This window comes from Mesocricetus auratus, unplaced genomic scaffold (assembly GCF_017639785.1).
Source record: "Mesocricetus auratus isolate SY011 unplaced genomic scaffold, BCM_Maur_2.0 Super-Scaffold_100010, whole genome shotgun sequence".
Taxonomy (NCBI): domain Eukaryota; kingdom Metazoa; phylum Chordata; class Mammalia; order Rodentia; family Cricetidae; genus Mesocricetus; species Mesocricetus auratus.
In genome coordinates, this window is record NW_024429194.1 from 82,627,339 (window position 1) to 82,651,936 (window position 24,598).

The following is a 24,598-nucleotide window of genomic DNA, read 5'->3' on the forward strand; positions in this document are numbered from 1 at the left end:
ATCAAGTGCCAGCTCTCCCAGTCACTGGGGTTACAAAGTTCCAGGAAATGACTGGGCTATGACCTCATGTCACCTGAAAATGAATAGATCTCACATGTTCGGTTTCTAATATCTGAGGCTACTTCTTGCCAAGAGGGTCCCTAGCTCACACACGGGTGAGATGATGTCATGCAAGGCTGATTTGATGGAAGAGCAAGGAACACAAATAACGCAAAGACCAGGCCATTATTTTCAAACAGCATTGTTTAGTTGTACAACACAGAGGCTAGCAACATTTACATGACCAGTCTGAGTGTCTGTTGGCTTGCTTTCAGTTGGGAAGTTAAACTGGAGTATCACCAAAACATTGGCTGGGACTACTAACATTTTAAAAATGGGTCACTCCTGCATCCCCTAGGCTTGGCCTCTTGTTCCGTCAGGACTTGTAGACAAGTGGCCCACAAGTCACCAGCTTTTGAGCAAGTTGCATCCAGGTGGGGATAGCAGGTGAGGTGGCCAAGGGAGGGTTCTATAAAGACACAGTGTGTGGGGCAGCAGCAGCTGACACTCGCAAACATTCATGCACCTGCTGGGGCTTTGCCCTCCACTGAGGATTTTCCACTAGCCTATAGCGACCACCTGTGGTCAGGATAGTTCACTGCTCACATTAACAGGGTAGGGGATGGGAATAGGAATGGTCAGGGTATGTGGAAAGAGATCCCTCTTATTGCTAAATGTACAAAAGGGTGCTATTTTTCTTCCTAGAGTATATAACTTATGGGTTTGGGTGGTTCATGTGTGTGTTTAACTCACTTTTTTTAAGGGGGGGCTAAGGAAATCAAACTCAGCAACCTCTTTTCAGGAAAATCACTTCCCAAATGACCATATTTTAGGGGTAAACAGGTTGTCTCCATGCACCAGGCCAGCCACCAGTGATGATTTTTTTAAGTGACACTAGCCCCCTTGCTCCCCAACATCTGTAATGACTCACCCTTATAAATACCTTTAAGCAATCAATGAAGGAAGACACCCTTGTCCCACATGGGGGCTCACACAGCTGACCTCAGTGACTCTAACAAGCAGAAAATTGCTTTCTTGACGGTTTAAGGGAGCCAAGAGAGTACTCATGCAGATGAATGGCTAGGGAGCCATGCCGGTTCCCTTGGAGATGATTACAAGTCGCTGGTACGGGCTTGCAAGGGCAGGAGAAGCTCTCGGTGAGTTCCTTCTCCCTACACATAGGCTGGGGCTGCTGACAGACGATGGAGCAGGGCAAGGCTGGCTGGCTGGCTGGCAGGAGCTCCATTCCATTAGGAGGAGAGGAGCAGTCTGGCTAAAGGGAGGAAGCTACTGTCCTAGAGGCGGTTGGCCCCTCCCACCTGCTAAGGAGGGCTGAGAGGGGCTGTGGTGGTGGGCTGGACAAGCATGGCATTAAGAGGGGCGTGGCCCTGCAGCAATAACAGCTGGGAGGCATGAGGGAGGGAGAAGCCGCGCTTGAAATGGACTTCATTCAGCAGTGGGGCAGGGGGTAGCTGGCGCGGGTGGAAGGACAGTGCCCAGGAGGCCTTCTCCCTGCAAGGGGAGTTAAGAGCGGGTGAGGGTGTGGAGACCAGCAGCTCACAGCAGACACACAAAACAGCTTCTCCGGGGAGAGCGAGACCACAGCTTAGGGGGTCAGGCACCATTCTCCTACTTGGCCTAACCAATGACCACCATCCTTATCCCCTGCTGGCCCTAGGTGCTCAGTTCCGTGTCACCACCATACAGGACAGCTCCCCAGAGTAATCAGGGAGCTCTATGACACTGCTAACACTCTGGCCTGACAGATGCCTACTCTGGAGTAACTTTATGGGGGGATGGGGATAAGGAATGAGGGCTAGACTGGTAGGGCAGTCTCCAGGAAAGACTAAGACCATGGATTTGGGGTTACGTGATTTGATCATTCCCTCCTCTTTCACTTGGCCCACTGAATTGTGGGTCTTCCCTCTCTTCTGTTTTTCCTAGCACCTGAGTGAGATAAAAGACTGGGATTATAAATGCTGGCCTTCAGTGAGGGCCAGTTAAATGCCCAGGCTGGACCAGGAGATGGATAGTGGATAAGATCAATTGTAAACAGAATCCCTTGGTCTTTTCCATTTCCTAAGGCTAAACTGTTTTCCTTAAAGCAGCCTTAGAAACTACATGAAGAAGAATAACTTGTGTGTACAAGGAGCAGTGGACGTGTGCATTAATAACTACAGGGCTCCTGAAAAAGGTGAGAGAAGGCTAAATGTATGCTTATGGGTGTATGCTCCTCGGAACATCTGCAGGATTGGAAGGTGGGAGAATGGAGTGGGGGGAGGGGAGCTGGGAAAGGCAGACAAATGAGGACAGAGAAAGAATGATTGGGGTTCACATGAGGCAAAGCCACAGAAAAGCCGGCTTAACGCAGAAAGATGACTCTAGAGAAAGGGAAATGTGTCCTAGAATTTGTCTCCAAAGCCCAGCCCCCTAAGAAATTCCACATGTTGCTTCTGATACTTCAGAATTAGTTCACAAATGTAATGTCCTCCACCAAAAGCTGCCTCACTTGACCGGTATGTGTGCTTCCTTGAACAGAGCACTGGGGGCAGCCCAAGGAACCAACTTCCCCTATTTGCCTAGGGGCTTACTCCCAAATTCAGGGCAAATTTCAGTGCTCAGCCACAGAAACTGGCTTTTCTATTCCCTATAGCTGATTTCTCTTGCAATCTCAGTGTACAATGTCCCATCGACTTGTGATTTTATTTTTAATATGTATTTATTTTGATCTTATGCATAGGAGAGCTTGTCTCCATGTATGTACGTATGTATGTATGTATGCATGTATACACAGTGCTCGTGGAAGCTAAAAGAGGCTGTCAGATCCTCTGGAACTGGAGTCGCAAATAGCTGTAAGCTGCCCAGTAGGTGCTAGGAACCGAACCTGTCCTCTGCAAGAGTGGGAGTTGCTCTTAAGCACAGAGGCATCTCTTCAGCCCCTAGTTGTAACTTTATTTTAGGGCAGCAGAAAGACAATTTAAGAAGTAGGCTGGGCATGATTTCTAAATATAGAAATGAAGCTAACATAAGGAGCTAAGAAGGAAACAAAAGGTCAGAGACAGACAGGATGGAAAATGTCTGAATATATGGAGAGAGAAAGCAAAGGATGTTGTGGGGAGAGAAAGCAGGAAGAGGAGACAACCAGCCAGTCTGGAACTATGGGCAGAGGGAGCACAGAGAGTGGTGGCCTGTAGCGGTGATGGCAGTACTCGATGGTGACCCTGACATGGACCCAAGGGTAGAGCTCCATTTCCAGGCACTAATTCTGCAGGGACCCCCTCAGCGCTCTTCTCTGCTTCCCATGACCTTTCTTTGCACTTTTCCAAGAAGTCCTAGCCTTACCCCAGGCCACTTCAACCCACAGTGAAGGCTGCTCCGAACCCCCACACCCCACCCTGGGCTAGCTCAGCCACCTGTCCGTGAAGAAGACTTGCAGCCCCAGTTTGTGGATGGGTCAGAAGTAAGAACGAGTTGCCTGTGGCTCACCTGCTCCCAGCATTTTAAAATAAAACCTTCCCCAGACCTCTTGAGTGAGGTGCACAGCTTTTTGTTCTGGAGCACAAGAAAAAAGGAGACAGAATGGATAGTCATGGAGAAAGCAGACTAACAAAGAACTTTCCAGAGAGGGCAATGAAAATACCTCACCCCTGAGCGCTCTCTCTCTCTCTCTCTCTCTCTCTCTCTCTCTCTCTCTCTCTCTCTCTCTCTCTCTCTCTCTCTCTCTGCACACACACACACACACACACACACACACACACACACACACACACACACTATAGACAAGATATTCCACAAACACCAGACAGGCCTGCAGGACAGAGTTGAAAGGAAAAGGTGGCTGGAGGTGGTGCTTGGTGGTGCTTGGGATGTGTGTGTCTGGAGAAGTGGGATATGCGTGACAGATAACACAGAGAAGGGGGTCATCATGGGTTACTGTCGTGGCTTTCCTCTGTGTCCACGCTCACCGGAGGGAGGCCTCCATTGTCATTGAGCCTCTTGGCCCTGTAAGTCTCATAGTGGATGTTGTGAGTTACTTCTTTGAGGTCCTGGAGATGAGTCCTGAAGGACACAGTAAAAAAGAGGAGGGGATACAATTAAGGGTCGGAAGAGGGGGAAGTGATCCACTTCCTAGGCTAACGCATCTCTTTAGTAGAACAGACCCGATGGCTGGGACCCACTCCTGAGAGCCAATGACATTTCTTCAGCCCTTCCTCCTTTGGGACGGGGCCAGAAAGTCAGGAAGTGAATCTGAGTTGATGGCCCTCAATCCCAAATAATTAAACCTGCCACCTGGGGAGGGAGAGACCATCTTACCTGATGACGAAGTCTCGAAGCAGGGCAAACTCACAGTGGTTGAGGTTTTCCACTACAGACAAAACAGAAGAAAATGGATGGCCGTTTCACTCGTGTATAGCCCAGAAAGCAGGCAACGTTAAAGAGAGCATGAGGTGCCAGGTGGCAGTGGTGGCGCACGCCTTTAATCCCAGCACTCAGGAGGCAGAGGCAGGCGGATCTCTGTGAGTTCAAGGCCAGCCTGGTCTACAAAATTCTAGAACAACCAGAGTTACACAAAGAAACCCTATCTTGAAAAACCAAAAAGGAGGGAGAGGGAGAGAGAGAGAGAGGCAGAGAGACAGAGAGAGACAGAGACAGACAGAGAGAAAGAGAGACAGAGACAGACACAGAGAGAGACAGAGACAGAGACATAGAAAGAGAGACAAGGCATGTTCTTTGGTGGCCCTGCCTGAGGTTTGTTCACTAGTCCCCTTCCTGTCTTTTTTTTTTTTTTTTTTTTTTTGGTTTTTCGAGACAGGGTTTCTCTGTAGCTTTGGAGGCTGTCCTAGAACTCACTTGGTAGACCAGGCTGGCCTCAAACTCACAGAGATCCGCCTGCCTCTGCCTCCCGAGTGCTGGGATTAAAGGCATGCGCCACCTGCCTTTTTTTTTTAACTGAACAAATACTTTTTAGTCAGGTATAATAGACACAATACTATTCTAGACACTGTAGAATTAATCTCAATATAGACTGGCTTTGTCCCAAATCTTACAAAAAATAATGTGGGAGTTTAGGGAACTTGTGAAGGACTAAGATGATTGAAAGAAAGTAAAACACACAGGACCTCATAACTGAACCAGCTCTCAAAGGTCACACTCTATACAATAAACCCAGTTAACAGAGATGGGGTGACTACTGTCTGCAAACCACACACCAAGAACTGTGGGAACAGAGGAGGATGTGGCATGACTCTGGTCTTACAATGTGTACATAACATCCTCATCAATATTGCTGATTCAAAGGTGCATAATGAGATAATGCTACCTTTAAATCCCAAGCCTCTGGGTGTGGTAAGCATGGTGGCCCACCACTGCAAGCTAACATTTGGGAGAAGGAGCAGAAGGATCATGGTTCAAGGCCAGCCATGGATACACAGTAAAAACCTGTCTCAAAAAAAAAAAAAAAAAAAAAAACACTAGCTAAGGATTTAGCTCAGTGATGAACACTTGTTTAGTACAGTGAGGCCCTGAGTTCTATTACCAGGACCACAAAAATTATTAACAATAAACAATTCAAGACAGTGGAGTAAGTCTCAGTTGGGGAATCAAAACATCCAAATTTGAAGTTCAAGTTTCACTAGCATGTGAAACTCTCTGGGCTTAGTCTGTAGCACAGCTGGGGCAGTGGGCGGGGACTGCCCTAACCTTTGCGAAGCGAAGCATTTTTCTTGTCTGAGATTGGTATTCTGAAGACGGGAGCATCAACCCTGCACTCCTTACCATGTGGAATAAGGGGTTGTTTGTTTTCTTAGTTTGGTTTTGTGTGTACTGTACAGGGGATCGAACCCAGGGCCTTGCACATGCTAAGCAAGCGCTCTATCACTGAGCTACTCCACAGCCCTGAATGAGACCCTTGAAGTGACTTCTTGAAAACTTTCAGAGTCACCACACCCCACCCAAGGTCATATCTATTCATAACAACCGGTAGACTAACAACGGCCCAACCACCCTTCGGCACTTTGTCAGGTCACATATGAAAGCCTTCTCCAGTTTTCTCCACCCTCAATAGTTTCTTCAGATTCTAAATGCATTTGACAGGCCAAGTCATTGCCACCCAGTCACATATTAAATGGTGTCATCGCCTCCTGCCCATGACTAGCATCCCAGACTGTAAGCTCCATATTACCAGCAGCAGCCCACTGGCATCAATATCCCTGGACAGCACTTTGACCTCCTGATGCTTAATAGCTGCTCTCCGGATAGCCACTTCTTCCACGAGATGTACTGAATTACCTTCGATGATCCCCCAGGGGGTTTTTCTGCCGAGGACCCTCTTGCCATTTACTTGGTACTCCTTGTCACTCCCCACCACAGCGAAGGGCATGCTCTCCTGCTGGATAGGGGACAAAGCACAAACCAGCACGCATGCTCAGTCCTCTCCTCCAAACTGAATGTCCAAGGACGGGACAGCCTTTCACAGCTTATTTTGTTGCTCATTCAATGATGCTCCTGGGGGTAAGGATAAGACTCTGCCCCTTGAAAAGGCTGAGCTGGGACTCAAGTCCTGGGCCCAACCCTGACTACACCGTTGTCTGACTGGATAGCCTCAGTAAGCCGGCTTCCCTTCAACTAGAGAGCACTTTGTACAATTTATTGTTCTTGAGCACATATTTTTGTTTGATTGGGAACAGCTCTGTGAGCTAGCTAGCACAAACTCTCACAAACAGCACCCCCCACCCAGGCGCCAGCCAGATTCCTAGATGTGTTATGTGGCTCCCATGGAACCTCCTGGCAGATGCCCAGCTACTGACTCTCAGGGCTCTAGGCTGCTCTGCTCTCTCAGGGGAAGCATTCAGGGTTATCTGCCTGGTGTGTGTTTGTCATTGTCATCAGATAAATGAGTCACGTGTTACTTACTGACAGGAGTAAGTTCCAAGAAGAGTTCGTAGGCAATTGTGCCACAGGGTGAACTCATAGCATAGAAGTAAGCAAACTAATAAGACAGCTACCATGTCACCAGGCAACAGGACAGCAGGGAAGCACTGTCTTACGTGACCCTTCACCGACCAAAATCTCTTCAAAAAAGGGAGTTTTCTAAGTGATAATCTTCAATTGCCTTTTTAAACTGAGTATCTGTCCAACTACGAGGGATAAAGGGCTTCTACTGTATTATTCAACTTTCTAGAAGAGACTAAAAGGATCTCAAAACCTAAATGAGAGATTTGTCACAGATTGGATCAGGGCAGTCAATGGGCCCAGGTTTCTGATGCAGAATCACAGAATTGTAGAAATTTTGAATTGAGGGCAGGACCTTAGAAGTCGTACAGTCAACAGTCTCCAAACCTGGTTCCTGGGGAGGTGAGAGCCACAGAAAGCATCTTAGCACCTGATAGGGCAGCAGAGCTCTGTATCTATGACACTCAGCCAAAGCAGTTCTGTTCTGGTGGTTTATATGTTGTAGCTCCAAAGTTGTTTGTTTAAATTTTTTTGATTACATAGTGTGTGTGGTGTGTGTGTGTGTGTGGTGTGGCGTGTGTGTGGTATGGTGTGGTGTGTGTGTGGTGTGTGTGTGTGTATATGGTGTGTGGTGTGGTGTGTGTGTGTGATCTGTGTGTGTGTGTGGTGTGTGTGTGTGGTATGTGTGTGTGTGTGTGTGTGTGTGATATATGGCGTGTGTGTGGTGTGTGTGTGTGGTGTGTGTGTGATATATGGCATGTGTGTGTGTGTGTGGTGGGTGTGGTGTGTGTGTGTGTGTGGTGTATGGTGTGTGCGTGGTATGTGGTGTGTGTGGTGTGTGATATATGGCGCGTGTGTGTGTGTGTGTGTGTGTGTGTGTGTGTGTGTGTGTGTGTGGTATGTGTGTGTGGTGTGTGTGTGGTGTGTGTGTGGTATGTGTGTGTGTATGTGGTATGTGTGGTGTGTATGTGGTGTGTGTATGTGTGTGTGTGTATGGTGTGTGTGTGATGTGTGTGGTATGTGTGTGTGTATGTGTGTGTGTATGTGTGTGTGTGGTGTGTGTGTGGTGTGTGTGTGATGTGTGTGGTATGTGTGTGTATGTGGTGTGTGTGTGTATGTGGTGTGTGTGGTGTATATGTGTGTGTGTGTGTGGTATGTATGTGTGTATGTGGTGTGTGTGGTGTGTGTGGTATGTGTGTGTGTTGTGTATGTGGTGTGTGTGATGTGTATGTGGTATGTGTGGTGTGTGTGGTGTGTGTGTGTGGTATGTGTGTGTATGTGGTGTGTGTGTGTATGTGGTATGTGTGGTGGTGTGGTGTGTATGTGGTGTGTGTATGGTGTGTGTGTGATGTGTGTGGTATGTGTGTGGTATGTGTGTGTGATGTGTGTGGTATGTGTGTGATGTGTGTGGTGTGTGTGTGTGGTGTGTGTGTGTATGTGGTGTGTGTGGTGTGTATGTGGTGTGTGTGGTGTGTGTGTGGTGTGTGTGTGTGTGTGTGTGGTGTGTGTGTGGTGTGTGTGGTGTGTGTATGGTGTGTGTGTGGTGTGTGTGTGATGTGTGTGGTGTGTGTGTGTGGTGTGGTGTGTGTGTGTGTGGTGTGTGTGGTGTGTATGTGGTGTGTGTGGTATGTGTGTGGTGTGTATGTGGTGTGTGTGGTGTGTATGTGGTGTGTGTGGTGTGTGTGTGGTGTGTGTGTGTGTGTGTGTGGTGTGTGTGTGTGTGTATGTGGTGTGTGTGTGTGTGTGTTAGTTCTTTCCTTCCATTGCATGGATCCTAGGGATCCAACTCATCAGGTCGTCAGCTTGGCATCCAGCACCCTTTCAGGCTGAGCCATCTCACTGGCCCTTGGTTGTTTTTTACATAGTTCTTCTAGGGAGAACTATGTAAAAAGTTAAGCCACTCACCTAGTCTGGTCTCTGTAATTTATAGAGGAAGAAACTGAGGGCAACTTTGACTAAACCACAGATTCCCCTGGATACCCAATGCTTTCCCTGCCTGGTGCCCCATCACCTGACACTGGTTTTGCCAGGGCCTGGGAAGGAAAGGGAGACCTTTGTGTCATCTGGTGATGGAAGGGCTGGGTACAGGAAACCCTGCTGTGGGTTCACAGTCCTGGTGAGGGTCACCATCTTCCCCACTTCCTGAGGTCTGGGTCAGATGAAGTGACAAGCGGACGTGGTAAGGGTAAAGCTGGAGGAGGGGCCTGAAGGCACATCCCAGAGGCACTGAGGGGGCATCTGTGTGGCGAAGAGGACCCCACACACATACCCTGATTTTGTCGTTCTCTGTTTTGTCCTCCAAATCTTCATCAAACTCCTTCTGAGGGTAGAACTCAATGCCATTTACTTCAAGCTCTTTGCGAACCTAGAGGGGCAAAGCAGTACAGCCTTGTGAGCCCCAGGCCCTGGGCAACAGAAAGATGCTGAGAAAAGGCACAGCCCAGCCTGAGAGGAAAGAGGAGGAGTCTGTGAGCACAGGCTCAGACCCCAGGGATTTCAGACAAATAGCACAGCTGAGTCCAGACACCGCAGGCCACGCTCGCAACCTTGACCTTCATTCTCTACTCCCCTTTGCAAGGAAGGGAGGTAAAGGCCACCTCCTGGGCTCTCTGTTAGCCCAATTTCAAGGCCAGCTTAAGTCTCTTCCTCCAGGACTTCTCAGGTTTTTTTGTTTTTTGTTTTTGTTTTTTGTTTGTTTGTTACTTTCTTTTTCTTTTCACCAATAAGCACTAGTGTGGGCCAGCTACTGGTTAGTGTAGCGATCTCAGCTGGAACTCCACAGGGCGGGTGTACCTTTGGTCCAGGAACTTCTAGCCTTTGCCTCCTGGATGGTTAAGTGCAGGGAGTTAGGGTGGGAAACCAGAGTGGAGAGGAAGGGGATGGCCATGCCAAGCAAGTGGGAAATGGCTCAGTCCCAGAGGAGGGGAAGGAAGCTCGGACAGGAAAAGGACAGCGCGGCTGCTTACCCTCTGCTTGAATTCGGACTTCTCCTCCAGGGTCATGGTGTCAGCCTTGGCAATGACAGGGATGATGTTCACCACTTTGCTGAGGTGTTTCATGAACTCAAGATCAAGCGGTCGTAAGCTGGGGCCCAGAGAAGGCAGGAATGTCAGAGCCACCAGCCCTTCCCACCTCAGCCACTGTCCTCTCCACACCGTCCTTGAGAGAGCACCGGACTGGGAATCCAGTGAGGCCATGCAGTTGTGGCCTCTCCCCTCATATGCCCACGGCTTCAGCACCTACCACAGATCCCGCAACCTGTCACGATCAGACGCCCTCTCCGTCCTCAGTCTCCACGTAAAACGTGTCTCTCCTCCAACTCCCCTCAAATCATTCCATGACACCTTTTCTGACCTAAGAATTTCTTTCTTTGGGGTACATACATGATGACCATTACCCCACATTCCATCCTGCAGAGCCAGGCTCTCGAGCCCCAGTCAGATTCTAAATTACAGTTGGGGGAATCCATTAAAGTCAGATTGTCTGATAGTTTCCACTAACTGTGGATCAAGGTCTAAGAAAAGCTAAAACTATTATTTTACCTGAGGCAGGAAAAATCTCAAATTCAAGGCTAGATTGGGCTACAGAGTAAGTTCAAAGCAATTTGGGACAATTAAGTGAGACCCTGTCTGAAAAAATAAAAAGCGGTCGGACGTTGGTGGCCCACACCTTTAATCCTAGCACTCAGGAGGCAGAGGCAGGCGGATCTCTGTGAGTTCGAGAGCAAGTTCCAGGACAACCTCTAGAACAATACAGAGAAACCCTGTCTAGAAAAATTAAACATAAATAAAAAGCAGACTTGGGCGTGGTGATACATGCCAGCACTCAGTAGGCAGAGGCAGGCAGATCTCTGAGTTAAAGGCCAGCCTGGTCTATAGAGTGAGTTCCAAAACAGGCAGAGGTACACAGAGAAACCCTGTCTCAAAAATAAATAAATAAATAAATGTTTTGTTTTGTTTTAAGTAAAAAGACGGCTGGAGTATAGTCCAATGGTAGAGTGCTTACCTAGCATGTGTGAGGCCCTGGGTTCAATTCCCAGCACTCATTCTAAAAAACAAAACAAAACCAACCAAAAAAAGCCCTCACTTTATTGAGGTCCCAGGTCTGACCCAGGGTTATTATTTCACGACCTTCATTAGTCAGCATTGACTGGGTACCCCTGGCTCCTTCAAAATTCAGGGTCTACCTTGCTGTGTCATCCTCTCAAAAACTTAAGTTCTGACCCTGAAGAGGGGCTTAGAGAGACACCCTGCCCTGCGGTAAGGGGCTACAAACACCACCGAGACCCTTGACCTCAGCCTGTTCCCTCATTGCTTCCGCTGGGGCCCATCCGCTACTTACAGATTAAGCTCCCAGCTCAGCCTTCATCTCTGATGTCTGGCCCTCCTGCAGGAATGGCCACTGCCCAGACGCCTACAGCTAAGTTCCACATCTTGCCTACATACCGGCCCCAATCTAACAGTCCTGATTCTCCCTACTTCACTTTCCTATCAACCCCAAAGCCCAAGCCTCGTCCAAAGCAAGTGTCTATTGGACAAATGAGGTGCCCCCTGTTCAGGTTCTCGGTGCTGCTACAGGTGGGCTGTGCTGGGACACCAGTAAACAGTACTGGGGAGGGGGCAGTGATAGTCAGCTTTGTTCTCTTTCTTACGGAAAGCCTGGGGAACCCAAGGCCACAGGGCCGACCTCCCTGGGGACCTGGTATGGATTCTCCAAGCCTGGGCACAAGTGACACAAACAGCAGGAGAGGGTGTGGCACATACGAGTGTCCCGTGGGGGAGATGAAGTAGAGACAGCAGTGGACGCGGGTGTCAGGGATGCGCTTCTTCCTGGCGATGTTGACCTCTTCCTTCAGGAACTTCTCATACTGCTCATTGATGTATTTCTCAATGGGCTCCCAGCTGAGGAGTGGGAGGGAACGGGTGGGGTACATCGAAAGGGCGGGGCTCAGGAGGTCCCAGTCTTCTCACACCCATCTCATATCCTGTCCTCCCTTCTCTCTCTCAACCTCCCCATGGATGCTTAGCATGGGTAGAATTCTCCCAGGGGACCCAGCCTCTTTTCCAGATAGTTCTCAGTGGGAATGAATCTGCATTATGCTTTTCCAGCAGAGTATTTAGGGACAGAATCTCAGAGGCAGACCCATACCAGTTTTCATTGTTGATCTGGTCCCCGAACCCTGGCGTGTCGATGACTGTCAGCTTCATTTTGACACCGCCTTCCTCTATCACTGGAGAGAACAGAAAGAACATCAAATAGATCAGTCCTCTAGTTGACCCCAGGAGCCCCGCAGCCTGCTGGCCAGGAACACCCACACTTCTCCCACTCAGCATTTTCATGCATGCTTCTCCCTATACCTAGAAGCCAGTCCCCTACTTCTTCCTGTGCCTACTTTGGTCTAAATCCTCCCCACCTCTTCCAGTTTTACATGTACACACGCTCCCCACTCCCACCTCACCATCTAAGCCTAGCAAACTAAGGAGTTTGCATCAGCAAACGTGGGCCTTAATTGCCTTTCACATCCTATTCCCCAGTAAGCCCCCTTTCTCAGAAAGACGCCCTCGGAGGATCCTGGCCTAGTCCTCACCATGCCCGATCGCTTTGATCTCTACAGTCTTAGGGATCTTCTCCTCCCGGTTCCAGCTGGAGGCCTTCCGGCTCACTTGGGACTTGAAGAGTGTGTTGACCAGCGTTGACTTGCCCAGTCCACTCTGGCCTGCAGCAAGGGAGGAGGAAACGAGAAAGGGAGACAGGCCGCACATCTACCTCCTGAGCCACAGAGCCCTCCTGTGAACTTACAGGGCTCCAGAGCTGTGATCCAAGCCAAGCCCTGTTTGAACGCCTGAGCAATATGTAGGAATGGCTGTCTGCTCAATGGGTTCCATATTTCTTCATGGACCCCAAGACGACTGGGAGAAGGCACAACCTGTGTGTTTGTGTGGCGCGTGTTTGAGATGTAGTTTTCGGTTTGGTTTGGCTTGTGTTTTTGTTCGACTTAGCTTTTCCATCTTTAATAACACTGAAAGTGAGAACAGAACTCCTTTGCATTCAGATCCTGCCTCACAGTGCCTGGGCGCTTCCACATCTGTTAGGAAAATTGCTCTTTTTACAGGGTTTCTCTGTGGCTTTGAAGTCAGTCCTGGAACTCACTCTGTAGACCAGGCTGGCCTCAAACTCACTGAGATCCATCTGCTTCTGCCTCCCGAGTGCTGGGACTAAAGGCGTGCGCCACCACTGCCTAGCTCAGCTACTTCTGGTTCTTAAGCTAAGACTTTGGTACCAGAAAGCTAAAACATCCACGTCACAGAGCACACTGTCAGCTCAGCTGGTGTACTTGTAGCAAAACAGCTGGATGATTTCTACCCTGGCCAAAACTCTTACTGCAGATCAGCTCTGAGTCCGGTAGCTACAGCTACCCAGGTGAGCTGGCCTAGGGTAGCAGCAGAAGCTGGCAGGTCTATGAGATCTTTACAAGATTAAAGGGACAGGGCTTGTTGATTAGATGGGAGAAGAGACAGGGAGAAGGATGCCTCACTCCATTTCCACACCCAGTAAACAACTCAGATTAGGCAAATGTTCCCTTCCTGCTATGTACTGTGACCCTGGAAAATTTTGAAGCTTTAAGGTGCGAACAATGAGCCCATATTTCACCCAGTCCTCTTACAGCTCTTGATGATGGGAAAGGGCCGACAATGCCCATTCCACAAACCTAAAAGCTGGCTCCCAGTGACGAAGACGCAGCCTATGTTCATCTAGCAGTGAAACCAGGCTGACCACCCACCCCAATCCCCCATCCTTGAATCAGCCGGTTAGGCGGAAGGGACCAGACTTTGTGATCAGCATGATGAAATCCTCCCTCGTAGAAACAGCTCACCCTAGAGAAGCCAGGCCATTCTGGGGAAAGAAATGGGATCCTTGGCGCTGCCCACCACTAGGCCTTCAATGACCCCATGGCTTTCCATACCAACGACCATGATGTTGAAGTCAAAACCAGTCTTCATGGTTTTCTTGCGCATCTGTTCGATGATGGTGTCAATGCCGATGTAGCCTAGCAGGTTGGAGTTGATGCTGACCGGCTTCATGGGCACCGCTGGCTTAGGCCTGGGCTCAGGTACCAGCTCTGACATAGCTGCGTCCGTCCTGGCCTCTGGGAGTCCTGAAAAGCCAAGGTGGGAGGAATAGGCAAGGTGAGCGGCAGGAGAACAAGGGTTTCTTTCATGAAAGGCACAATAGCATTTCTATATGGAATCACAGAGTTGGGACTGAAAGAGACCATAATTTTATCCAGTCTGGGTCCCATACTGTATAGATGAAGAAAACACTGACACCCTGGGTAGGGCTTGCCCAAGGATATCTTTTAGGTCAGTTGCAAAATTTATACCAGTACCAGGTTCTCCAGTTTTTTTATTATGTAAAGATTTATTTATTTTCATCTCATGTATATAAGTGTTTGCCTGAATGTAAGAATGTACACCATGTGTATTCTATGCCCACAGAGGCCAGAAGACGACACTGGACCATCCTGGAATTGGGTTTACAAACTGTTAAAGCAGCCATGAAGGTACTGGGAATCAAACACAGGTCCCCTACAAAAGCAATAAGAGTTCTTAACCACTGAACCATCTCTCTAGCCCCAACCAGGTTCTCCAGTTGCTGGACATGTTCAAGCACATCACTGCTCCAAAGTACTGCATCTGTGTATGCCAAGGGCTCCTTCACCTTAGCTCTACTGATACCTGGATAGTTATTATAACAGGCTGTCCTGTGTCTACAAGACAGTTAACAGTATCCATAGTCTCTGCTAGTTTCCAGAGGGATCCTCTCAGATGTGACTACAAAAAGTATCTCTACAGAGTAACAAATGGTGGGGGGGGCTCCACCCCAGAAGAGTGCTGGTCTAAGGAAATGTCTCAGTTGTTCAGACCTGCATCTTGCCTTGCCAAGTAAGGAACAAAGAACCTTTAGGGTCCAGGTCTACTACCTATCAACTGTCAATGGCCTCAGTCACTTGGTCTTTTAGAAGCAATCAGAGCTACTTTTCTTTGCAGAGGAAGCATTACTCCGCCTTCAGCCCCAGTCTCCCCTCTGTGCCACAAGTCTCAAAACTAGTTCCCAGAGCCAGGCGGTGGTAGTGCACACCTTTAGTCCTAGCATTTGGGAGGCAGAGGCGGGCAGATCTCTGTGAGTTCAAGACCAGCCTGGTCTACAAGCGCTAGTTCCACAACATGCTCCAATGCTACGCAGGGAAACCCTGTCTCGGAGAGAAAAAAAGAGTAAAACTAGTGCACAGCAGAGGGTCTCCCATCACTCCCATGCAAAGCTTTGAGCCTAGGAAGTCAGTAAGAAAGGAAGGAGACCCAAACAAGGACTGCTCCTTGCCTAAGATGACACTCTCATACTAATAAGCAGAGGAAGGGAGGCCAAAGATCCCCTTGGCAGACCAAGGTCATGGTCACATGGAGAGATGTGGCAAGTCACTGTGCAGCAGGGTAAGTTCTAGAAGAGATGAACTCCTCTTCCCTCTCGGGAAAACAGGTGTGGGGGTGAAGTGAAAAAGATCTTGGCTCTGCTACTTGTCAGCTTGTAGACTTGTGCAGGCCGCTTCCCTTCTGTGCGCCTGCTTCTTCCTCTGTGCAATAGTTGGGTCATGACTAAGGCTGTGGTGAGCATCACATGAGACATGGTGCTTATAAGCCCAGAGTCCAGCCTCACAGACCCATGCCCTCTCGCCTTTGCCTTTTTCTTCTTCTTCTTCTTTTCCTGAGATGGGTTTCATTATGTAGCCCCAGCTGTCCTGGAACTCTGTAGACCAGGCTGGCCTCGAACTCACAGAGATCCGCCTGCCTCTGCCTCCCGAGTGCTGGGATTAAAGGTGTGCGCCGCCACCACCACCACCACCACCACCACCACCACCACCACCACCACCACCACCACCACCACCACCCCGCTACCCTTGCCCTTTTCAAGTTCAGCTTTCTAGAGGGGATTGAAACTGCACAAGAGAGTATTTATGAAGTGGGGGTGTCCTGGCTGCTAACTTCACAGGCACATTCCTCGCCGCCCTGCCCTGGAGAAGCTGTGCCATTTTAAACGGCTACAGTTCATGATCACCAGCCTGCGTCTCAGCCTTTGAGGGGGGCTGATGGAGAAGCAGATGGGCAGGAGGAAGTGGGAACATGTCTCCCTCCCCACTCCCAAGCCCGGCCAGGAATCTGCCCGTGTACCCCCACCACCTGGTCCTTCCCCTGGTATTGGCAAGATGTTCTTTCCTGGTGAGAAACTTCTTTCCCGTGTCCCCCTCAGGCACAGCTAAACCTGACAAATCCTCAACACCTCCCCAGAGCCTGGCTCTGCTCCCTCTTGCTTCCCAGGAAGCTGCTGCCAGCCAGGTGGCTCCAGAGGGCGGCAGGATCGGCTTGGCCCTGTGACAGCCGACTCAGAACAGCCTGGGCCAGCTCTTCCACTGGACACGCGGCTCGTGTCCCCCTTTGGCACATCTGCCCTGGGAGCCAGAGCCCCGCTTCTCCTTCCTGCTGTTCCCACAGCCTGGCCCTTTCGGTTTCCTCCATGCCTGCTAGGCACATTTGGTACCCGCAGCCTGTGTTGTGACAGAAGCCACCTGGGAGGCAGGCGACGGTGCTTGTATATGCCAGGGTGAGGGTTGTAAATGCTTATGGTAAGCATGGTAAGCATGCGTCCTTACCATGGCCTTCTCAGCTCTGTTTGTCAGACCCTGACTGAAAGACAGAGCTGACCAGATGCCAAACAAGCCCTAGACATTACGGCTGGCTGATGTAAGTCGGGGGCATAAGTGGCTCTCACGTTCATTCTTCCATGATGAGCAACATACAGGGCACCTACTAGCAAGTCAGCCTCCTCCCCACCACATGCCAACTACATGCCAGTCACAGGCTAACAGCCGCCACTGATCAAGTGCCACAAGTACCATAGACGTGATGTTGGTACCCCCTAAAGCCCTCAGTCTCGGAGCTCCCCTTACTGAAAGCCTTCCCATCCAATATGGGTGCCCCTCTTGGTATGCTGCCTCAGCCCCCGGTAGGCGCTACATACGTAGCATATCCATCCCTTATAGGTCATTCTATATACTGTCGAATGAAAGCCTAACCAAACCAAGTGCTACACTAAATGACAAGGATATATTTGTATCCAAGACAAGGTCATTGCCGGGCAGTGGTGGCGCATGCCTTTAATCCCAGCACTCGGGAGGCAGAGGCAGGCGGATCTCTGGAGTTCGAGACCAGCCTGGTCTACAAGAGCTAGTTCCAGGACAACCTCCAAAGCCACAGAGAAACCCTGTCTCAAGCCCCCCCCCAAAAATCAAGACAAGTCGTTGATGCCCCACTTCCCTGAGGATCCACTATTTGGAAGGGTGTCTAACAAGTAAACCAGGACCTCCAGGGTAGAGAGCAAATGCTACTCTGGAGTTGGCCTCTGTGGCTCCATCCTCTGCTCCCCAGGTCCCACCAGGCCATCCTTGAATGAGCAGCTGATGCAGGTATGAATCCTGGCTAGGTGACTCCTGTAAGTCTAGGTTTTCTACTCAGAAGAGAAGGGAGTGTACCTGCCTTCCTGGGTTACTGTGAAAGTCATACGAAATCATGAGTGTAAATGACCTGTCACTGAATGTGTGCTGGTTTCCAGCCCTCTTCGAATTAGGGGCTATGCCTTATTGTTCTCTGTGCCCAGTGCACCCTAGCATGTCACAGAAGCTCCACAATGAATGGATGGATGGCAGATGAATCAAAGTCCCACAAAGCAGGAATCCCTGCAGAACCTTTCTCCTTCCTCAGATGTTGCTTCCTGTCCAAAGCACCTGGACCCCACCCCCACACCAACAAACAGCTGTCGTGTGAGCTATGATCAAAGTAGGTACACCTACTGAGACCTCCTCCATCCCCTGCGTCTGAGATTGGAGAGGGCTTTCCAAGACTAGGGAAAGAGTTCATATCAATGCTCATAGCAGAATGCAGCTAGATGGCCCTTTGGGGTTCCTCCTAAGCTCTCAGCCCTCCCAGAGAGGGGTGCATCTGTCTGCAGCACCCCTGCCAGGTGCCACCTGCCCCCTCAGTGCTCCAGGAAGAGAAACAGCCCACCTGACTCAGCTCTAACCCCACAGGACAGCACACTCCATCCCTAAAGCAAGCAAGGATGAAATGCTTTCTCCTACAGGAAAATGAATGGCTTTGGCTTTGTCTGGCCCACAGACCCCACCCCTCTGTTGGAAAGGTGTCGATAGGAGAAGGGGGCTTCCTAAAATAATGTCTGCCTCCTTAGTTTAATGCTAGGCTATCTCTTCTCTCCCAAGCTGAGGGTTCTTCTCCAGTCCCTTGGTAACCACCAGCTTTTAATACCCCACCCCCACCGCAGAGTCAATTCCAGTCCATCCCAGCTCCAGACCAGGGCAGGGGAAAAAAAAAAGGGAAACAAGTCCTTCCCCATTAAAAGAAGCAAAGGGCCCCAGGACACTCCCCTTCCCCCATTCTAGTCAGGAAGCCAATGAGTTCCCTTGGAGACCACCAGCTGGTGCCTGTCTATGAGCTTGGTCTCTATGTGGGGGAAGGGGACTGGCTGATGTGTCAGCTCACAGGTCTCTTAACTGGTTGTAGGTGGTCTGGTACCCCTGTTTGAAGTGCATGCTGTGCGTGTCCTGGTGTGCTCCCGCGGGGGCTTTCCCTAAGCACCTGGGTCTCCATACCTCCCCAAGCTCCGGTGTGTGCCTTTCCCAGAGACTGTGCTTCCAAGTGTGTGCCTCCTGGTGTGCGTGTGTCCACGCGTATGTCACTGCACGTGGGGCCCTCAGCACAGCAAACCCTCCCTTCCGTAGCGCTTGGGGCCGTAGCTTCCTCCCGGCCAGTGCTAGGCACCCAAGCGACAGCCCTACCTTTGGACATGAATCCTCCTTTGTCTCCAGTCCTCCGGGAGATGCTCAGGGCGCGGGGCTGCAAGGTTGAGCCGGGCGCGGGCTCCCTCTGGGCCAAGCGGCCCTTGCAGCCGGGCCTCGCCCCTCGGCGCCGTCCACCTACCCGCCCGACCCGCTACCCGGCCGCGCCACCCCTGCGCCCCGCGCCCGCCCGGGACCTCGCCTCCGCTCGCTCGGCGCCGAGCCGCCCCTGCCCGCGCGCACCGATGCTGCCGCTGCCACCGGCACCACGTGACTCGAGCGCTTGTCGGCCCCGCCGAGGGCCCCTCCCCTTCCAGCGGCTCCCGCGCCAGCACTCAGGACCAAGTACCCGAGCTCGGGTTGACCGGCAGGAGAAGGTGCCTGCATCGCAATCCCTGTCTCTCTCCCTAGAACCTGTCCCCAGCCCCTTACCGGGTCCGGGGTGCAGGAGATCGGTGGCAGCTGCCGGTGACCGTGCGCGTGCGTGAGTCACGCGGTGATTGAGATATTGCGCTGGCTCACCGCGGTTCTGCCCAGGCGCGGTTGCTGACAGAGCTCCGAATCAGAGAACTGGGTTCCAGGCCCAGCTCCCAGCCTGGACGCTAAACCCTATATATAACCTTGAACTACTCAGGAACTTCCCTGAGCCTCCTTGACCCACCTTTTGTCTTTGATACGTTGACGATGGTTTTGTTGATCGACCCTGGCAGCACAGGGCTGAGGATGACCAAACCTTCTCGACCTTAAAGGTTTGGGGTCTAACAGAAATGAGAAGGCTGGTTCACACAGGTGCTGTGGAGTGCAAGCGAACGCGCGCCATGGAGAAAACAGAAGCTTTGGAGCAGATGAGGGCCAACATGGATAGGCAAATGGTGATGAGAAAAAAAGAATAAAATAACCTTCTCCAGAGAAGGGCAACGGGGCCAGCGAAGCCCAGAGGCAGCAGAGCGGTGTGCTGGTGATGACTCAGAACGCTGACCTGGGCTGAGGCAGGAAAGATAACGACAAGGGCTGCCCCAGCTAAGAGTATGGAGAGGTAGGCTGAGCAGTGGGCTTTAGGGGTGGTAAAAGAGAGACTTTAAAATTCTGCCACTAAATAGATAAGTCCCTGTGGCAGCTTGTGGAGGACAGAAGAAGCAGAAGGATACAAAGTGGTGACAGCTGCGGGGTGTAGTGGCCCGCATCCTTAATCCCAGCACACGGGAGGCAGAGGCAGGTGATCTCTCTACGTTTGAGGTCAGCCTGGTCTACAGAGTTAGTTCCAGGACAGCCAGAGCTACATGGATACATTGTCTCAAAAAAAGTGGTGGTGTCAGACACCTGGTCCAGTACAGAGGAGGTACATGAATCGGACTGAGGATGGACAGAATGGAATAGAGAAGAAAACAAGGAAGGCAGGTTACCTGGGGATCCAATCACTGGATCAAAGGTGGGTGGTGCCGGCAGCTGAGAGAGGAAGATGGGGAGGGCAGCCGCTGTTTCTAGCTCAGTGGTTCTCAACCTTCCTAATGCTGCAACCCTTTAATACAGTTCCTCATGACATGCATTAAATAAACCACAAAATTATTTCTTTGCTACTTCCTAACTGTAATTTTACTACTGTTATGAATCATAAGGTAAATATCTGACATGTGTCCCCTGTGGGGGTCAAGAAGAAAGGGGCTCCCTGCGTCTAGACGTGTCCTGGAGATCTCCCGGTGGAGGAGAGTTCAGCAGGTGTAGCTGTCTGTGTTTCAGAAGAGAGCTGAGCTAAAGATGGGGATATGGGGTCCCACAGCAGAGTGAGGACGAGACTGTGTACCCAAGTGGGATGAGAAAGCCTTGACAAGCCCAGGACCCAGCAAGGACTGGACTTCCACCTGACCCAGAACCCGAACTTGGGAAATGTGGTGAATAAGATTGCTCAAAGTTGGCCCGGTCTGGTTTTCCAATCAATGTACTGCCACCACTTAACTCTGGCGTGACTTTGGGTATGCCACAAACCTCCATAGGCTCCCTAGCCCTTATGTTGACCTGTTTATAGATCTGTACATGATTTACACACACACACACACACACACACACACACACACTTCAACTTTAAAGAACTGCAGCCAAGAAAGACTTCCAGGTAAGGCTGGCCTTGAACTTCTTTATCCTCCTACCTATACCTCCCAATTATTGACATATCTTTTAAATAGCAGATCTCCTACAATGCTGTTTGTGATTTGATTTAGGTAGGCCTTCCTGAGGTCCTTATATCCCATCCACAGAAGCACTGGACTGTCAGACTACTGGTAGATTAAGTCATAGCTGACTGAAGAGCTTGTCTGTGTTTTTGTGCATTAGACTTTTTGTTTGGTTTTGGCTTTGGCTTTTCTGTGTAGCCCTGACAATCCTGGAACTTGCTCTGTAGACCAGGCTGGCCTCAAACTCAGACTTTCCTTAAAACTGGGCTCACCTAATTGCCATGACTTTTCAGAGAACTAAGAAACAAGCCAAAGTCATGGTCGAGAGAGAACTCAGTCTAACTGCTTCTCCACAGCTTAACCTGTAAACCTTTCTCCTGGAGGCTTCCCTCAGCCAGACTTTTAGTAGCTTGGCTCGGGGCCATACTCCTTCTTTCAGTCCCTCAACCCTGGTCCCCTTCTCTGCCACCCATTCGATTCTTACCCTAGAGTCCCCACTGTCCTTCCCAACCTATCGAAACTGTCGCATCCCTGCTCCCCAGCAACAGTACCTCCCCAACCAAGTTCTTGCGCTTACCTGTGGGTTCTCTGGCCAGGTCCAGTGAGGCAGCATCCACAGTGGCATGGTCCTGGCCTGTGTCTGTGCTGCTTCTGCTTGGCATCACAGAATAGGTTGCAGCATCTTTGATGGTCAGATGATTGACAATGTCTAGCTCCATCTCACCAGTGGCTGGGTCTGGGCAGACCAGCACAATTGGGTCCATGGCTGTACCCAGTCTGCTTGTGTCCAACACAGAAGAATCTATAATTGTGTCCAGCTTGGCAATATTGGCTCCAGCCAAAGCTGTGGCTGTGTCCAACCTGGCTATGCTCAGATTGACCTGATCTGGTATTTCCAAAGCCATGACTGAGCCATCCCTGCTCATAACCATGACATTTTCCAGCTTGTCTGAAGCTGCAGTTACCAAATTCAGAACCTGGCCTGGCTTGTCTGTCCCTGCTCTAGCTAAATCCACGTCTGTACCTAGTTCGGGTGGGCGTGCTATCACCGAATCTGTGGCTTTTCCTGCCTTGGATGCTATTGGTAAGTCAATGGCCATGCCCATCTTGGCACCTAGAATCGGAAGCTCAGTGCCTCTGACCATTCTGGATGGGTTTGGTGTGGACATACTGATAGCCAGCTCAGGTCTATTGATGGCCATTGTGCCTAAATTTCTGGCTATATCTAGTTTTGTGCCCACAGCAGACAAATTTGTAGGAGTGGTAGCCCTTTGGAGGTATGCTCGAGACCTGGGAATACCCCTGGGCTTGGACTTGCCTCTTACTGGAGAGGTTCTGGTATGGACTTGACCCACAGGGCCTGAACTCTGATCGAACTGAGATTGGAACGGTAAAGACAGATATGAAGACATCAGAGGCTTATCTCCTGAGGGTGTCCTATTGGATTTGGTAAGATCTGGGTTCCTGTGGCCATCAGAGGAGGTCCTGACCTCTGGCACTTGGGCCATGGGTGGTGATCTTGAAGTGGACAGCCTCCCTTCTCCATGGGTGACAGCCTCCTTGCCCAAATTGGACAACTCTTCCCAACGAGAAAATGAGGCATCTAGGTGCCGTGCTTGGACATTCTGACGAATCGTGAAGGAAATAGAGCTGAGTTTCCTGGGCATAAAGCTATTGGGGGGCAGGGAGCTCAGGGGCCCTAAGGTGCCCTGTTGGGACACACTCCAGGCCCTGGATCTAAGGCTTGGTTGGCTGGAAGTCTGTAGGACATTGCTTTGGGGAAAGGTATCCAAATGGACAGCCTTCTTGATGACAGGGATGAGGGGGGACACATCTCCAGTGAGCTTTTGGTGGCTATGGCGCCCCAGCAAGTGGCTGCGAGAGAAAGTTGTCCTGGGGCCCCGAGCCCTGTGCGGCTGCATCTCTGGCGGAGGGGGTGCAAAGTGGTGGTCCATCCGAGCTATCCGGCTTCCCCTAAGGCAATCACAAGAGAGGAGGGTAGACAAGATGAGGTCCCAACTCTCCTCCTCCTAACCAGCAGATGGCACTGTCAGCCTGAAGGAACCTTAGTTGGGGCTTGTTGAGCCCTTAGTAGTGTGTGTTTCCCGACAGCCCAACAGCTTCCACCTGCTACAGATTAACACACACCTCACACACCTGCCCATTCAGCAGCCACAATACAGGCACTGCCAATGAGCAATTTGCCCTGCCTCTTGAATCAGAGAATTCTGCACCAAACCAGGAAAGAACCCCTGAGCTAGGCCAGTGGTGGGGAGAGACATTTGGGGGAAACCTAGACTAAGTTTTGGTGTCAGCTGTGTCTGGCATTGGCAGCTCCTAAGGACAGCCCAAATGTGAGAAAATGAAGCCTTATTCTGAAAATTCAGCACAGGGCTCCCAAGCTGTGCCTGGCGGGCGGAGGTAAACAGGGGCCAGGCCAGGCTGCAAAATTGTTTGGTGCTGCAAGTTAACCTGGTCCCATGAGCTGACAGAAACAACAAGCAGAGGCAGGTTGGAAGGGGGATTGAGAGTAGGCAGTCTGTGAGGCACGACTGAAGGACTCTGTGGGTTATGAGCTGGGCCAGGGATGGGGTTGGAGAAGGCTGCCTTCAGGCTGGGAGTTGAGAGAAAAGAGTGTATCCAGGTTAATACTCAATGCTGCCAGGTAGTCTGGGTAAATGACCCATACTTCCTGAGGTGGTCTTCAGGGTCCCCCAAGGTGGCTGGTTCGCGGCCTCTCTGAGCTGCATATGACTCAGCCTCTGGGACAAAGTTACTTCTGTTACTTTCAACACCATAGGCTAGACAGGCTGCTTGGGAAACCAGGCCAGTGCTGGTGGGAAGAATTATCTGAGTATAAGGGGCTGGCAGAGGAGAGTGATGTTATAACCATCTCTTTGAAGTTTGGAACAGGAGACAGGAAAAGCAGGAAGCCCGGGCATCGCCATTGTGCCTTAAGTGACATCCTACGCCCTCATCTCCAGCCATGCATTTGTATCAAGACTGCCCAGCCTTTGCCCCTGCTCCATTTGGCACACCCTGGAGGCTCTGACCTCTTGCCCAATGTTCACACCGCATGCACCTGGGCACACCATGTTCACACGGCACTTCGCCACAAGCCCAAGGGCAGGAACGTCTGACGTCACTTTGTCTTGTGTCACCAGACCCCAACCTCCTCACTGAGCCCCATGAGCCGGGAACGCCTTGGTCCTGTCCTTCCCAGTGTACAGATGCACACACGCTCACACACACACACACACACACACACACACACACACACACACACACCTACCTTGATCAGAAGACAGAAAAGAGGCGGGTAATTTCCAGTCAGGGAAGCTGGACCAATTGCAGACCCTGCCCCCTCCTCTGTACCCAGAGGCCAGCCATGTGGCCTGCCTCAGAGACCTCTTTTCTCTGGGTCCTCTCTCTCAGCTTCCCGGTGACAGTCCATAAGATGAGGGGTCCAGCTCCCTCCTGACTTCTCCCTCTGGCTACATCCCCAGCAGCTGGGCTGGGCTCTGGGCAGGGAAGATCT

At 50.8% G+C, this 24,598-nt stretch overlaps 1 protein-coding gene across 8 annotated transcripts; it reads right to left on the minus strand.

Annotated features, from left to right (window-relative positions):
* Positions 1-225: 225 nt before the first annotated feature.
* Positions 226-23,028, minus strand: Septin3 (septin 3). 8 transcript variants are annotated; one of them, XM_040752716.1, is made up of 12 exons: positions 21,638-23,028; positions 13,955-14,146; positions 12,578-12,706; positions 12,139-12,220; positions 11,754-11,891; positions 9,957-10,074; positions 9,260-9,355; positions 6,328-6,427; positions 4,354-4,405; positions 4,005-4,098; positions 3,526-3,591; positions 226-1,551 (listed from the first exon to the last, which is right to left on the minus strand). In XM_040752716.1, exons 1-12 carry the CDS (start codon positions 23,013-23,015, stop codon positions 1,486-1,488), a joined length of 2,511 nt encoding a protein of 836 aa, XP_040608650.1. In that variant the 5' UTR covers positions 23,016-23,028; the 3' UTR covers positions 226-1,485. The 8 variants fall into 8 exon arrangements, with proteins under 8 accessions (XP_040608650.1, XP_040608649.1, XP_040608651.1 ...); XM_040752715.1 differs by having other exon boundaries at positions 226-3,591; positions 6,328-6,424; XM_040752717.1 differs by lacking the exon at positions 3,526-3,591.
* Positions 23,029-24,598: the final 1,570 nt, after the last annotated feature.

Bases quoted from the DNA above. Each gene is read 5' to 3' on its own strand.
- Septin3 (XM_040752713.1), bottom strand. From the start codon at position 23,015: ATGGACCACCACTTTGCACCCCCTCCGCCAGAGATGCAGCCGCACAGG. The intron at 11,892-12,138 runs GTATGGGTCTGC...CCCACTCCTCAG, and splicing joins CAGATCAACAATGAAAACTG to CTGGGAGCCCATTGAGAAAT. The intron at 9,356-9,956 runs GTAAGCAGCCGC...TTGCCCCTCTAG, and splicing joins AGTCCGAATTCAAGCAGAGG to GTTCGCAAAGAGCTTGAAGT.